General features: G+C 42.4%; 4 protein-coding genes across 8 annotated transcripts; 3 read left to right on the top strand and 1 right to left on the bottom strand.

Annotated features, from left to right (window-relative positions):
- Positions 1 to 3125: 3125 nt before the first annotated feature.
- Positions 3126 to 6032, top strand: fabp (fatty acid binding protein). The gene is made up of 3 exons (XM_020956349.2): positions 3126 to 3266; positions 5377 to 5648; positions 5709 to 6032. The coding sequence occupies exons 1-3, from the start codon at positions 3194 to 3196 to the stop codon at positions 5757 to 5759; spliced, it is 396 nt and encodes a 131-aa protein (XP_020812008.1). The 5' UTR covers positions 3126 to 3193; the 3' UTR covers positions 5760 to 6032.
- On the top strand, positions 5709 to 7834 carry LOC110186308 (mitochondrial citrate transporter scheggia). Of its 5 annotated transcripts, none has more exons than XM_086840444.1 (3): positions 5709 to 6180; positions 6444 to 6770; positions 6838 to 7834. In XM_086840444.1, exons 1-3 carry the CDS (start codon positions 6110 to 6112, stop codon positions 7463 to 7465), a joined length of 1026 nt encoding a protein of 341 aa, XP_086696570.1. In that variant the 5' UTR covers positions 5709 to 6109; the 3' UTR covers positions 7466 to 7834. The 5 variants fall into 5 exon arrangements, with proteins under 5 accessions (XP_086696570.1, XP_020811089.2, XP_086696572.1 ...); XM_020955430.2 differs by having other exon boundaries at positions 5709 to 6354; XM_086840446.1 differs by having other exon boundaries at positions 5709 to 6354; positions 6419 to 6770.
- On the bottom strand, positions 5769 to 14019 carry LOC110186991 (8-oxo-dGDP phosphatase NUDT18). Its single transcript, XM_086840443.1, has 3 exons — positions 13029 to 14019; positions 12724 to 12976; positions 5769 to 12664 (listed from the first exon to the last, which is right to left on the bottom strand). The coding sequence occupies exons 2-3, from the start codon at positions 12971 to 12973 to the stop codon at positions 11889 to 11891; spliced, it is 1026 nt and encodes a 341-aa protein (XP_086696569.1). The 5' UTR covers positions 12974 to 12976; positions 13029 to 14019; the 3' UTR covers positions 5769 to 11888.
- On the top strand, positions 8120 to 11423 carry LOC147642562 (tricarboxylate transport protein, mitochondrial-like). The gene is given in 4 exon segments (XM_086840448.1): positions 8120 to 8948; positions 10171 to 10528; positions 10588 to 10708; positions 10710 to 11423. Coding segments are annotated over 3 exon segments (954 nt in total). The 5' UTR covers positions 8120 to 8948; positions 10171 to 10202; the 3' UTR covers positions 11217 to 11423.
- Positions 14020 to 14330: the final 311 nt, after the last annotated feature.

Raw genomic sequence — 14330 nt, 5'->3', positions numbered from 1 at the left:
GCTCATGCTAAAGTTTTCTCTCAGTGTGCACTCTCTGTACTTGTTGTGCCAGGTTAAGATCGGAACGGTGCTCTCTTGCTGGCCACCAGCTATTTGGGGCTCTCAGTAAGCTCCCCTACTCTCTGGAGCCCCAACAGACTTTGCTTGCAGCACTCTCTTCCGATTGTTGCTCTTCTGTTCTTCGCTCTCTTCAGCTACACTCTTCCATCCATCACTTTCCCATTCTTTTCTCTCCAATTCTAAAGGTCTCCCTGGTATCTTATATCGTGTGATAAGCGGCCCCAACGCCTGTTTTCCCCATTTTTTGCTTGACACTTGCCTCTTGTAATCAGTAATAACCAATGTGTAACTATGATACGCCTTTTATCTGGCAAACATTCTATTAGCTTGCAAATTTGTTGATGTACTCGTTGTACGCGTATGATCTCCTAGATGTTAAAGGTGTCATATGTACATTTGTAAATTCTGAGAAAACAACTTAGGTAGATAATACAAAAAAGACTCCATTTAAATTTATGAATTTAACGGTCTAAAAAAGTAGCGCCAGGTGTCAGTGGCACGAAAGCCATATTTGTATTTTTACTGCATACTTTTAGGTTTCCTTAGGGATCCCAAAAGACTTCCATAAGAGGAATGAAACAGAGACAATAAATTCTAATAAAAACGTCAGTTCTCAGAGTTTACTTAAACATAGGTAAAGCTTAGTTTTAAATTAACTTTAGGCTTTAATAATAAAAAACTAACTGAGGGAAGTCGAAGTTCTTATACTCTTGCAGTTTGTAGTTTAGGATAGAATCGAAAACGAATCAATCATAACTAAGATTAAAATAATAATCAATATTTATTGATATTTTTATATAACAATTTTTTCGACAATTCAATTTTTTTCTCATAACTAAGACAAAAAAGCATTACGATTAATTCGGAAAGCAATCCTTTATTAGTTTTAATTAGGTTAACAAATCTGCATACTCAATATAAGATTTAGAAGAATTTAATTTTTTTATTAAATTTTGACAATTTTAACGATGTAACCCCTTATAAAACTTTTAAATTTTTGAAAAAATTAAATTTTTGTCGGATATAGCTAGATCGATGCGCCTGTTGATGCTGATCAAGAATATATACGGATTATAACGCCGGAAATGACTCCTTCACCGCTTTTTCAGCTTCTGAGGAGGAGGGAGGTGCTAAATACATTTATTTAAAAATAAAATCTTTTAAATTTTAAAACCAATGTAGCATTTTGGAAAGCTATGGCGTCAAATTCGTCATATGCACTTAAATATAACGATTGTGCATTTCCAATAGCAACAAACTAACTTTAACTTTTATGATCGGCCATATAATTATAAGGGGTGGTTGACGAGTAAGGAGGTCTACGAATTGATAATTGAATTAATACGATAACTGAAGGCACCAAACGAAATCTTTCGAATATATGTATGTATGATTATATATGTATATAAATAAGTACATAATTGCCACCCAACAGAGGATGGGCCTGCCAGCTTATAGAGATCGTGGGTAATCTCAATATTGCATTGGATTGGGCTTGGGTGGAAGGAAGTGCTTGATTAGATTACAATTCAGTGGTGCGGCGACTTTTCAAAAGATATTCACACTAATAATATGCAACGAATTGTGTCGAAAGTTATTATTTATACACATGCACATGATCACTTAGCAGTTCCCGTGAGTTTTCAATTGGTGCCACTGACCCACAGAGGATCGCCTTTTTAAATGGGTATATGTACATATGGGTAGATAAAAACTCGAACCTTTTTTATTCCAATTTTTATCTATATTGAGCTGGACACCTGGATCAATAGAAAAAGCTAAGATTTCCATAGGGCGCACAAAGTTAAATAACTTCTCTAGCTAGTAAAATATCAATGTTAATCTATTCAAATTAGGCTTAGTTCCAGTTTTTAAATTACGTTGATTTATATATAAGTTTTGCGTAAATATTTTCTCGATTATAATGATATCAACTTTATTTATTTCTTAACGAGAATTGACCAACTTAATCGATTATGGAAAAGCAGTAAACAGTTTTATGGATAGGTGATAATTTAAAGTTTTTCGCTATGCGCATAGACTTTTATTGATGACTATCAGCAATTTTGGACTCGGGAATCACCATTTCGCCCTCAAGTATATATCCTAAAAGGTAGATATTGAGAAAAAGATATAGAACTGTGGAAACTTTTAAATCTATTTATTATGGAGGTTCAAAGTCGCTTCTAGACAACATCTTTTGCAGCAAAAAGCTATTTTTAAAGTCTTAAAATATATAAAATCCCGAATACTTGACTGTATTTCGAGCTTCATTCATATCAAGATATTTTCATACATTCATATATTGCATGGCTGCTGATAATGTACATAGTTCCCGTTATTAGGCCGGCACCTTTGAATCAATTAAGGCTGCAGGCGATGGCTGACGCTAAGGTGCAAGAGGGGGGCTGGTCTGGCGCTCTGACTGGCAACTCGTGGGGAGAGTAAGAGGAGAAAGCTATACTGATCGCATACATGGAACCGTTCTTATTTTGGAGAGCGACAAAAATCAGCTTTATGTAACAAGTCGAATAAAGAACTCCGTGACGCCGATATACACACTAATGCAATATACTATGTATAAACTGTACGCGGTTTTGCATCAGGTAAGCCGATCCCAAGACAGATCATTTAATGTTTGCTCTTATCCGCCAAGCAGACATAAAAAATTCAAAACCAACAGCAGCATTCGCTCAATAACTTTTCAGAGAGCGTGAGAGAGAGAGCTTTCTTCAATTTCTGGCGGTTGTCAGTTAGAGCTGGCACTATCAAAGTTTTTGACTATCGATTGTTTTAATTAAATATTTTGAATTTTCAGTTTGGATATCTGTATCGTTTCAATAATAATTTTCATATATTTTTATGTAAATAATTTTAGAAAATTGAATAACGAAACTTTCGTTTCAACTTGTATTTTTTCGAGTTACTGTCTCTGCAGAAAAAAAATTGTATTTAAATTCAACGGAAAACAATCGATGTTACCGAAAGCTTAAAGGTTATCGAAAGCCTTCCATCCCTATTTCGGCGTCTGGAGAGTATAAAAGAGCGCCACCACAACGAAAATTCTATTCGCTCCGCAAAATTTGAAAAGTGAATATCTTGTGCAGAACCACACACCAGACATACCGTTAAAATGGCATCGTTCGTTGGAAAGAAGTACAAGCTCGACAAATCCGAGAACTTCGATGAGTACATGAAGGAGCTGGGTAAGTTTACAGAAAGTGAAAGAAATCCGCAATGCAGCAAAAATCTCATGCATCACAAGGGTGGGAGAGGAGTAGGAAGCCGAAAACACGCCACCGAAATCAACCGGCCGGCTTTTTCTGCAGTGTGTGTGTGTGTTTGTGCAAACTCCCCATATGCCTGTGTGTTAGTGGAAGATGAAAATCAATAGAGGGAACCGCCGCAGAAAAATGGAGATGCAAGAGCCGAAAAAACGTGCTTACCTTGCGAAAAGAAAAAGATTTACAGTTGCGAATCAGAGTGCAAAAAGCATAAGAGTAGTAAAAGCTTATCTATCTCTTGGTTCCGCCATAAACCCAAAAACTAATGAAATGGCCTGTACTTTGGCCCCCTTTTTTGAGTCACCTCATCATTAAATCATCGTGATATTAGCCTTTCTCGACAGGTGTCGTCATATATATGCCGTATGCCTGATTTTTTGGGGAAAGTTCCCACTGACCTTTGCACCGGGCCATTAAGTTTGCTGTCTACTAAAAGAAAAGAAAATAGGTTCCGATCTTTGGCCTTGCTGTTTGTGTCTAGGGTCTAAACTCTAGACTACACATTATTATCTGGGTTTATTATAACTTTAAACCTAAATGCTTTATTTTATTTCATACTTTTAAATATACTTTTTTTCATGTGCGGTGTGTGGGGGATGACATGTTGTGTATATTGGGAAACCGGAGATGTCGCGCCAGTTCGAGGTCCGGATCTATTTTCCAGACCCCCAAGTAAGCCAGAACTTTTCTCGTCTTGCGGTTTTGGTTTCAACGCTAGACTTGGTCCCCAGACAGGGCCACGTAGGGATCTCGGTTTTCAAATCCAAACAAAGCCCAAAAAACAACCTGTTTGTGGCTGGGGCCTCGGCAATGGTTATCAGCTGTCATATATAAATGCGATAAACTATATGCCTATATACATATATGTGGGGTGGATGGTCACGATAATTGGGCAACGATTACAGTCTTTGCACTTTGGGCAGGCCCTATCGTTGACCGTAGCTGGAAATTGCAGGCAGGCGAGTCTAATCTATTCAAGGTTCTCGAATCATATATACCAATGCGGTGCATATAAATCGATCTCTGGGCACAGTTGCTGGGTTCCCATGAGTGGGAAGTTATCGCGCGGCGACAGACGGTTGACACTTGACTCGAGGGGGCTCGTAAAGCGCCAAATACAAGCTACAAGCTTGTCGTCGGCCATACATAATTGAGCATAATTGATTGGCCCTATTGGCTGGCTTGATGGATATACAATCGCTCCAAATAAAAGCGATATAGAAAGCCTGAGCTGAGGTCAGGAGAGGTCTTACTTTCTTCTTCGATAAATGCAAGCCATTATTAAGTTTTTACTTTGTTTAATTGTTCTCGAGACGTGTTTATTACTGCGACCTAATGAGGCATGACCATAAATTATAAATTCGATAGAAATACAGAAATATAAATAGTGCAATTAACAAATGCTATCAAACGGGCAAATAATTACGTGTCTTATCATTTAATGGCTATATAACATGGCTTATCTTTGATTTTGCTGTAGTGCTTCGCTTGTTTCTCTTGAATCCATCGATTTTGAACTTGTCAGTCACCGGAAATGGCCAAATGCATATCATTTTAAAGAGATTATCGTTCATTTTGAATAATTTTAAGCTTTTTTCTCAAGAGCCCCGTCTGTTGCAAACGGGATGTTCATATTTAAACATTTATATTGAATGCAACTACTCGGAGATAAGGAGCTGTCCCCGCCCGATCTATATATAGAGGGGCTTGCCAATTGATAAGCTCCCGGAGGAGGAGGAGGAGGAGGAGCCCGCATTGTTCGTTAACCTTGAGCACGACTTTTTACGTTCCAGCAGCGGCGGAGTCTGCACTGCTTCGGCTTCGTGATACAGCTTTATTATTTTTAATTAAATAAAATATGATTTGCATTGTGGCCGATCTTGTTGGGTCTCGGAGTTTGTTGGGCTAATTCAATTATGTGCAGTCTGTCCATAATTCATCTCTCGCATTCCAATTTTTCATTTTCCCTGCCCTTAGTTCCCGATTTCTCTGACCTTTTTATTAAATTTTGTATTTTATTTATTTTTCGCAGGCGTCGGTCTGGTGACGCGCAAGATGGGCAACAGCCTGAGCCCCACCGTGGAGGTGACTCTGGAGGGTGATACCTACACCCTGACCACCACCTCCACCTTCAAGACTTCCGCCATCAGCTTCAAGCTGGGCGTGGAGTTCGACGAGGAGACCCTGGATGGTCGCAACGTGAAGAGCATCATCACCCTCGATGGCAACAAGCTCACGCAGGAGCAGAAGGGCGACAAGCCCACCACCATTGTCCGCGAGTTCAACGATGGCGAGCTTATCACCGTGAGTACCCGTGAGATCATCTCAAGATCCCTGGTCTAACTTATTCCTCCCTTTCCGCAGACCCTCACCATTGGCAACGTCAAGTGCGTGCGCGTCTACAAGGCTGTCTAAGCGACAGGAGCTGTCCATGACTGATCTACAACTATAATCATTCGACTACATGCATCGCAACTAACTCAGATAGCCACTATTGTTATTGACTAACAGTGAATTAATCTAACTAAACGAAAAAAAAAACGGAACTGCACGCTCAGCCTACTGTTAATTTATGATTTAGCACCCGTACACCCGCAGTCGGTGTATGCGAGAAGAATACCCCCCTCACTCGGGGGTCCGATTTCCAAAATGCATTTGAATAAACCAAAACACTGAAGTGCTTTAATATATCCAATGTTTTCTTGACAAGTTTCTCTTTCAGATTTCAGAATCAAAGTTCGATATGCTTAGACACAAAATTCAAAATGTATTTCCAATTACAAAATATCGAGAAAACCTTAGTTAAGTTTCGTAACACATCTCAAAATTCTCATAAGTAAGAAAATCAGGTGGTTCTGCGGAAGATTCTTCTTTTTCGCGCTTGGGACTTTAAGAAATATAAATATGTTTCGAATTTAAGTTTATGCCGTCAGTTTGACTTTTAATTCATAGATTGATTTGCTTTTAGTATCATATCTACAAGTACTATATACCTTTAATTGATATACAGGTTAGTTGGTTGATATACCTTGGTTGAGCTTTGATCAGTTGAAAATAAAGGTACAAGCTTTAAGGTTTTTGTTCCTTGTCTATTGTTAGCATGGATTGTCCGGCTATCGCTGTCCTGGTAAGCCCATATCCTCGGCGTCCCTGGATGACAAAGACCGGAGCTGCGGCGGCTGGTGGAGGAGAACAGGGTCTCAAGGGTATTGTGGCCGGCGGTATAACCGGAGGCATTGAAATCTGCATCACGTATCCCACTGAGTACGTCAAGACACAATTGCAGCTGGACGAGAAGGGAGCGAATAAAAAGTACAATGGCATTTTTGACTGCGTGAGGAAGACGGTGCAGGAGCGCGGATTCTTAGGACTCTACCGCGGTCTCAGTGTGCTGATTTATGGCAGCATTCCCAAGTCTGCTTGCAGGTAAGAGCTTTCTATATTAAAAAAACAGATGAATATAGACATTTAGTATTTGTATTTGATTTTGCAGATTTGGCGCCTTTGAGTTCCTGAAAACGCATTCTGTGGACTCCAGGGGACAACTGAGTAACTCCGGCAAGCTGCTCTGCGGTCTGGGTGCCGGTGTTTGCGAAGCAATTGTGGCAGTAACCCCAATGGAGACCATTAAGGTGAAATTCATCAATGATCAGCGGAGCGATAATCCAAGGTTTAATGGTTTTGCCCACGGGGTGAGGGAGATCATCAAGGCAGAGGGCATCACTGGCATCTACAAGGGTCTTACTGCCACTATTTTGAAGCAGGGCTCCAACCAAGCTATCCGCTTCTTCGTGCTGGAATCACTAAAGGATCTTTACAAGGGTGATGATCCGAACAAGCCCGTTCCCAAGTTGCTGGTTGGTGCGTTTGGTGCCATTGCCGGAGCTGCTTCTGTTTTCGGCAACACGCCTCTGGATGTGGTCAAGACCAGGATGCAGGGACTCGAGGCCTCCAAATACAAGAACACAGCTCACTGTGCGATGATGATCCTCAAGAATGAGGGACCAGCCGCCTTCTACAAGGGCACAGTGCCGCGTCTGGGACGCGTGTGCCTGGATGTGGCCATTACATTCATGATCTACGACTCGTTCATGGACCTCTTCAGCAAGGTGTGGAAGTAGTCTTGATCTTGCGTTTCTCAATTTCCCCAAGTGTGCAGTTGTCATCTGATTTTTTTAGCCGAGAGTATTTTAAATAAAGTAGTTGTGTAAAAAAACACTATCATTAAGCTGTTTTAATATTTTTAAAAATAATTCCAGAAAATTGCTTCAATTTAGCTTAATTTACAAGTAATTATATTCAATTTACAAGATTCAAATTTTATTTTTACGGTATTATTATTATATGTATATTATTTTAATTTTCTACATAATTTCAAGATTATATTGTATAAGTTTAAAATTTTATATTTACTATAGTGTCGGAAATGACTCCTTCATAGCGTTACAAGCTTCTGAATAAAATTATAATACCATTATTTGGGTCGTCATATACATATCTATATTTTTATGACAATTTCCTATGTAATTTTTTTAGGTATATAATTTTGATCGCAACTGTGTGCTTAAGTGGAAACTTAAACTATTCCAGGCTTGACTCACTCGATGCTCTTCCCACGCGCTTCCCGTTCCATTAATCACCGTAGAGCTGGTTGTTCTACAAGTGTGGGTGGTAACTGTGGAACTTAAGGAACCAAGGGGGGCTGACGCAGGCGCAGTTGTTATCACCGGAGAGTTGGCGGCACGGCCATACTTTGCGCCGGGCCTTAGTTTACTTTCACCGTTTGCCGGCAGCGTTAGAAGCAACCCGGCTCCGGGTTGCGTCAGTTGGTAAATAATTAAAAGTAGACTGATTACGGTTTTATAATTGTATCGATTTCATTACTGGGGCACTAAACGCCGCGATAAGATGGATAAAAACTTTGCGTGGATGTGGGGCTGTCCGCTTTGTCTGTGTGCGTGAGTGTTTATTGTGTAATCGCAGCGGAAAAATGTTAGTCTACTTTGTGGCGTGCTCGGAAAGTTAAACCAAAGTCAAACATTCTTGTTTTTGTTCTGCGGAATTGTAGCTTTTCCAGTCGAAAAGCTTTGTCCAGTTTGTTGTTGCCGGCCAAACGGGTTTCTGATTAGTGAGACCCAGTGAGAGATCTCCACCGAGCCGTTACTTTGGGGCTCATTTACTCGCTGGCCCCACTCTCTGCACATGAAGAAAATTAGATCGTATTGGAATGTATTTGAAAAATTTAAGTAGATGTTTTAGCTCAGTAAACTAAATAAATTTCATAGGAACAACTTGATATGAAAATAACCAATATAATTAAAATAGAAACTACATAATAGATAATTTTTTCATGTGTGGGTTACTGAGCGTGGGGAGAGCAGGTCGCGCTCCCTGGAGAGCTGTTGTTTACAATCAGCCAACGCGTTGGAACGTTTAGCTTTCTCGTCGATTGGAAATTGGAATTTTTCGTAGAGCCGATCAGTTGAGATTCAGCCGCCTGACCACCATCCAGTTCTCTTCGTCACCTTCTCTCTGCTGCTGCTGGGCATTCCAAAAAGAATTTTTATTACTTTCGGGTTTGCATTGTGCCGAAAGAGTTCCACTGTGAGTAACAAGAGCGTAAAAAAATTCAAATATCTAGGCGGCATTCTCCATGAATAAAAATTAATTGCAACGTCTGCAGAAATGTGTGTGTGGAGTGTGAGTGGGTGAGAGAGGGTTAATTACGGGCTTGTGTGTGTGCGAGTGTCTGTCGAAGTCGTTAGACACTTTTATCAGTGCGCTTTGTTTATGTTTATCCAGATTTCCAGTCCGATACGGAAGGCGTACGGGCAAATCAGTGAATAATTATGGACTAAACATTTTCCGATTATTATTTATGGTCATGCAAAAGTTACATAACCACACTGAAACAATATAAAAAAGTGTCAAGTGCAAAGAGCGAGCCCAGCTGATATAGCACCCGCTCCCATTCGAACCGCCCAGACACAGACACCATATCAGCCGATCTTAAGTAATCACTCGGGAGATTTTCTAATATTCCAACATATTTCTGTGTTTTCTTCCCTCTGTAGTAGTGTTGGTATTAGTTTTTGGCGATTCTTCTGGTTTCTGGTTTGTTTTGAACCTTGTCCTCAGGGTGAAATTTCTGGGGCGATAAATGAATGTGCGTGGCGGGAATAGAAGTGAGAGCCATTGATTACCCTAATCGAGTGGAAATTACCATTGATAGGCGCGTCTCCAAATCTCTTTGAATTCGAATTAGCGAAGAATCAAAGCATTTGACTTTGAGAGCTTCTTGCTTTTTTTCATAGAAAATTGCATAAGTAACCAAGAACTGCACACATTCAAAACAACAATTAAGGTTTTGTTTTGAATTGAAGCTCTATTTGTAGATAAAAAATTTTGCTGAGCTATTATAGTTTATCAATCTAATTGTTAGCAGTTTGAGGAGCCACTTTCAAGATATTCTTCCAAAGTTCATATACATAAAAATGTTATTTTATGTATTTAATAAAGATAATAATTTTATAAAACCTTCCTTTGAATTATAAGATCATTAATTTTAACACACCCCTTTGTTTCCTTAGAAATGAATACTAGAATTCTTCTCCTGACAACTCTTTCACTTATTCAACTAGTATTTTCTTTCAGTGCAAGACTATTGATTGCACCCACACGAAAATATGTAACCATATTTTCGATGATCCCCCAACAATAGTCTAAAAATAAACTCTCTAGTGGACAGAAATCAGCTGGAATCCACGAAGAAACCAGAATACCAAATACTGATCGTTCCCTCTCCAATCTTTTCCTTGTCTCCCAGCTAACCTCCCACCTTCCTTCCGCCTAGTCAGCATGGAACGCTCAAGCATCGCCGCCCTCGTCAGCCCGTACCGTCGTCGCCCCTGGATGACGGAGAACGGAGCTGCCGCACCCGCTGGCGGACAAAAGGGTCTCAAGGGTATTGTGGCCGGCGGTATAACCGGAGGCATCGAGATCTGCATCACATATCCCACCGAGTACGTCAAGACACACCTGCAGCTGGACGAGAAGGGAGCGAATAAGAAGTACAATGGCATCTTTGACTGCGTGAAGAAGACGGTGCAGCAGCGTGGATTCTTCGGACTCTACCGAGGTCTCAGTGTGCTCCTCTACGGCAGCATTCCCAAGTCGGCGGCGAGGTGAGTAGAGATTCTAACCAATTCCATAAATGTTTATAACAATTTGCTCCATTCATCAGATTTGGCGCCTTTGAGTTCCTGAAAACGCATTCTGTGGACTCCAGGGGACAACTGAGTAACTCCGGCAAGCTGCTCTGCGGTCTGGGTGCCGGTGTTTGCGAAGCAATAGTGGCCGTAACTCCCAATGGAGACCATCAAGGTGAAGTTTATTAACGACCAGCGCAGTGCCAATCCCAAATTCAAGGGATTCGTGCATGGAGTGGGACAGATCGTTAAGTCGGAGGGCATCACTGGCATCTACAAGGGCCTGACGCCCACCATTCTGAAGCAGGGCTCCAACCAGGCTATCCGCTTCTTCGTGCTGGAGTCACTAAAGGATCTGTACAAGGGTGATGATCCGAACAAGCCGGTGCCCAAGTTGCTGGTGGGTGCGTTCGGTGCCATTGCCGGAGCTGCTTCTGTGTTCGGCAACACTCCTCTGGATGTGGTCAAGACCAGGATGCAGGGACTCGAGGCCTCCAAATACAAGAATACAGCTCACTGTGCGGTGATGATCCTCAAGAATGAGGGACCAGCCGCCTTCTACAAGGGCACAGTGCCGCGTCTGGGACGTGTGTGCCTGGATGTGGCCATTACTTTCATGATCTACGACTCGTTCATGGACCTCTTCAGCAAGGTGTGGCACTAACCCCGCGATCCTGCGTAATCCCTATGTGTGCATTTCTATCTGATCCCATTGACCTAGTCGGCTGTTGCAATAGTTTCTAGTGTTCGAACATATTCCAAGAAAGCATTTTAAATACCTTTATACCCAATATGCGTATGTGGCTATGGAAATTATACATTATACAGCTTGTTTTAAATAATGAATAAAATCTGAGATGACTGTTTGGAATCGAAAGCCTTGGGTGATTTGGGTGAATATTGGGATGTTATTTGAGTATTTTAGTTTCTGATACATTTTATTGAAACGGAAATATTTAATTCTATTAACTTGTATGCAATGTAATTATAAAGGCAAACATCTAAATTGGTACTGTTAATTTTTTAAGCTAACTTTTGTTTAAAAGCCACAAGCTTAAGTCTTTTGGAACTATCTAAAGATAAAGATAGATTAAACTAAGTCTGTAAACTAGTCTAAGTCTAGCAAACCCTACATTTAGTCTTGCACCAGGAAATTATAAGAGTTTTGTTAGTTGGGATAGTTTAGACAAGGAAAAACAGAAACAGAACTTCTTAAAAATTGTGAGGGACATCTTAAAGACATCACCTTGGGGGGTTATTTTTAATTGCAACTTGTAACGGATAGATTGCTTGCACCATAGTTAAGGACAGATTATTCTAGCTTTAAGTAAGGCCCTCAGCGTATCACGTTGAGCGGAATAGAGGCATTCTTGCTGCTGACAATGCGTCCCAATTGCTCATCGAGCGGTGCCCCCAGCTCCTGCCAAATGCACTTGCCAATTAGCGAGATCTCCTCGAGCGGCGGCCGGAAAGCCACCAGAAGATTCAGGCAAATCCCATCCGTGTTCTCCGCCTCCGAAGCCGAGTGCTCCACACTCAGCAGGCCATGCGGTCGGTGCTGGGGCAGCTCGGCGCCAAAAATCTCAATCATAAACTTGCGCAGCGTGGAGTGTATGCTGCGACTCGGATGCAGTTCCACAGTGGGGAAGTGATGGATATTCTTCTCGCTCACCAGAATGTTGAGGGAGTTGTGGGCTCGTTTCCGGGCCACGGCCAGCACGCGCAGATAGTTCCGCTTGTGGGAAAAGCGAGTGGGCAGTATGTTGCCGTGCCAGAGTGCCGAGGGGCTACTGGGGATCTTTTGGCCTCGATGATAAGCGCGGCCAATCTCAATGATGTTGAGTATGTCGTTGGCTCGGAGCGGTACATCTTTGGGACTGCGCACCCAGCGCGCTTGTATGGACTCGGCATCGGCATCCGCCGGCGTCTTAAGCCGCCCACCAGTAATGCGTCCGGTGAGCACGAAGCGAAACCAAGAACCCCCAGCCGCCTCAACGGCCAGCAGAGTGTTCAGCTCGGCATTTAGGCCGGTCTCCTCGAAAACCTCCCGGGCGGCTGCCTCTGTGATGGACTCGCCGCGCTCCATACGGCCGGCGGGTAAGTACCACTTGCCTGGTCAACGGAGTGCAACGTTAGGGTGAGCTCTAAGCCTAGTCTTCCTCCCAGCTTACCTGCACAGCTCTGCTTGGCCTCCTCGATCATGAGCAGCTCGTCGTGCTCGTTGATCAGCACACTGGCCACAATGTAGGTGACCGTCTGGCCAAGAACGGGTACAAAATCCGAGGTGGACGAGGGCTGCACGCCCTGGGCCTCGGCGGTGGCATTCTGTTCTTTCAGAGAGAAATCGCACAGCTCCGAGGTAATGTCACCCAGATCCTTGGCATCCAAAACGCGACGCACTTTCTCCACAATCGAAGCCATATCCTGGAAAGCGAAATCAGTGAAAATTTGGGCCACAAATGCGTGAAATACTCACTTTTTAGCTGGTAGAGTGACTCAGGGCGATAAACATGCTCCACGCCCAGCTCTAAGACACTGCATATATCTTGCGAAAATATGCAAATAGCGAATTCCTAAGCGTTCTAAGACGAACGAACGCCAGAGCGGGCCGATTGTGACTGTTGTGGCTTGTTCTGTGCTGGCTATAATGCCCAATAAAAACGGCCAAGACAACGATGGTGATGATGATGATGGCAATCCACTTTTTGTTGTTGTCGCTCTACAGGTGCCCCAACCAGCGAGCGAGCGGTGGCCTCTATTTCTCTGTATTTCTCGCTATTTCTCTCTATTGCCGCCGTATTGATATCGAAATGGATGTCAAATAAGCCGCTCGACGGGTTTTCTTCGTCGCAGAGAAAGTGCATTGGAATGTGTCTCCGTGTGCGCGCGCCAGCTGTTCTTCGTTCCTGTTATTGTTGTTGCTTCTGCCGCTAAGCACCTCCGTTTAGCGGTCGGCAATTAGCAATTGTCCACTTAATCAACGCACACGCGGCTATTTACGGTCTAATCGATCGGCAAGAACGGCATACAAATAAAAAAACAGGTAATTTGTTAGTAAATACAGCAGTGAGTTGCCAGCTGGGTAAGCGCATGCGGTGTGGCAGCCCTGTTAATGCGTTGCCAACTTGCCAGTGTTGCCCGTCTGTTAGCTGAGAGCAACGCTTGGTCACACTCTGAAAATTCAAATTTCCCACCTAAAAGGTCGTTACAAACATTTCATTATTGAAAACTGGTTGATGTCGTGTTTGCCTTGTCTGCTGTCACTTCACCAGCGCGATAATGTACATGTTATATGCTAATTTCACACTCACAACACGCATCATTCAATTTCCCAGCAAATTTAGCTGACAAACAGCAAACAGGCGGTGCGCCATAGATTAATATTAAAGCGCAATATCCCATCTAGCATATGCGTTTATCACTCTCTCTGCCTGTGTGTGTGTATGTGCAGGAAGTCTCGCTGATTGCTGGCAATAAAATTTGAATGCGGAAATTTCATTGTTTACCCAAATCGATCATCATTAAAAGCATTGCTCTTGCTTACCATTCTCCCGTTGCCATTGCAAAAGTGCCAATTGCCCCGAATCCATGGCGTATACTTAACGTGGGGCGGAGCAGCTAGCCCGTGTGGGAATGGCTGTGTTTGTGGTGCGGTGACAGGGGCGATGGTGGTGGTGGCTTTGGGTTACTGGTAATGGGCCTGCAAACTCAGATGCCCGGGTAGGTAATTCAATTTTGTGCAAATGCTTGATTTGCCATTTAGCAGCGAGACCTAATC

This window comes from Drosophila serrata, unplaced genomic scaffold (genome assembly GCF_035046125.1).
Source record: "Drosophila serrata isolate PLE 108 unplaced genomic scaffold, ASM3504612v1 contig_382, whole genome shotgun sequence".
NCBI classification, from domain to species: Eukaryota; Metazoa; Arthropoda; class Insecta; order Diptera; family Drosophilidae; genus Drosophila; species Drosophila serrata.
This window is presented reverse-complemented; position numbering and strand designations above follow the sequence as displayed.

What these genes read in the sequence shown, in the direction of transcription:
- fabp (XM_020956349.2), top strand. Translation starts at nt 3,194, where the DNA reads ATGGCATCGTTCGTTGGAAAGAAGTACAAGCTCGACAAATCCGAGAAC. An exon ending in TGAGTACATGAAGGAGCTGG is followed by an intron (nt 3,267 to 5,376) that starts GTAAGTTTACAG and finishes TATTTTTCGCAG; the next exon opens with GCGTCGGTCTGGTGACGCGC. An exon ending in ACGATGGCGAGCTTATCACC is followed by an intron (nt 5,649 to 5,708) that starts GTGAGTACCCGT and finishes CCCTTTCCGCAG; the next exon opens with ACCCTCACCATTGGCAACGT.
- LOC110186308 (XM_086840444.1), top strand. Translation starts at nt 6,110, where the DNA reads ATGTATTTCCAATTACAAAATATCGAGAAAACCTTAGTTAAGTTTCGT. An exon ending in ACATCTCAAAATTCTCATAA is followed by an intron (nt 6,181 to 6,443) that starts GTAAGAAAATCA and finishes GTCTATTGTTAG; the next exon opens with CATGGATTGTCCGGCTATCG. An exon ending in ATTCCCAAGTCTGCTTGCAG is followed by an intron (nt 6,771 to 6,837) that starts GTAAGAGCTTTC and finishes TTGATTTTGCAG; the next exon opens with ATTTGGCGCCTTTGAGTTCC.
- LOC110186991 (XM_086840443.1), bottom strand. Translation starts at nt 12,973, where the DNA reads ATGGCTTCGATTGTGGAGAAAGTGCGTCGCGTTTTGGATGCCAAGGAT. An exon ending in GGCCAAGCAGAGCTGTGCAG is followed by an intron (nt 12,665 to 12,723) that starts GTAAGCTGGGAG and finishes TCCGTTGACCAG; the next exon opens with GCAAGTGGTACTTACCCGCC.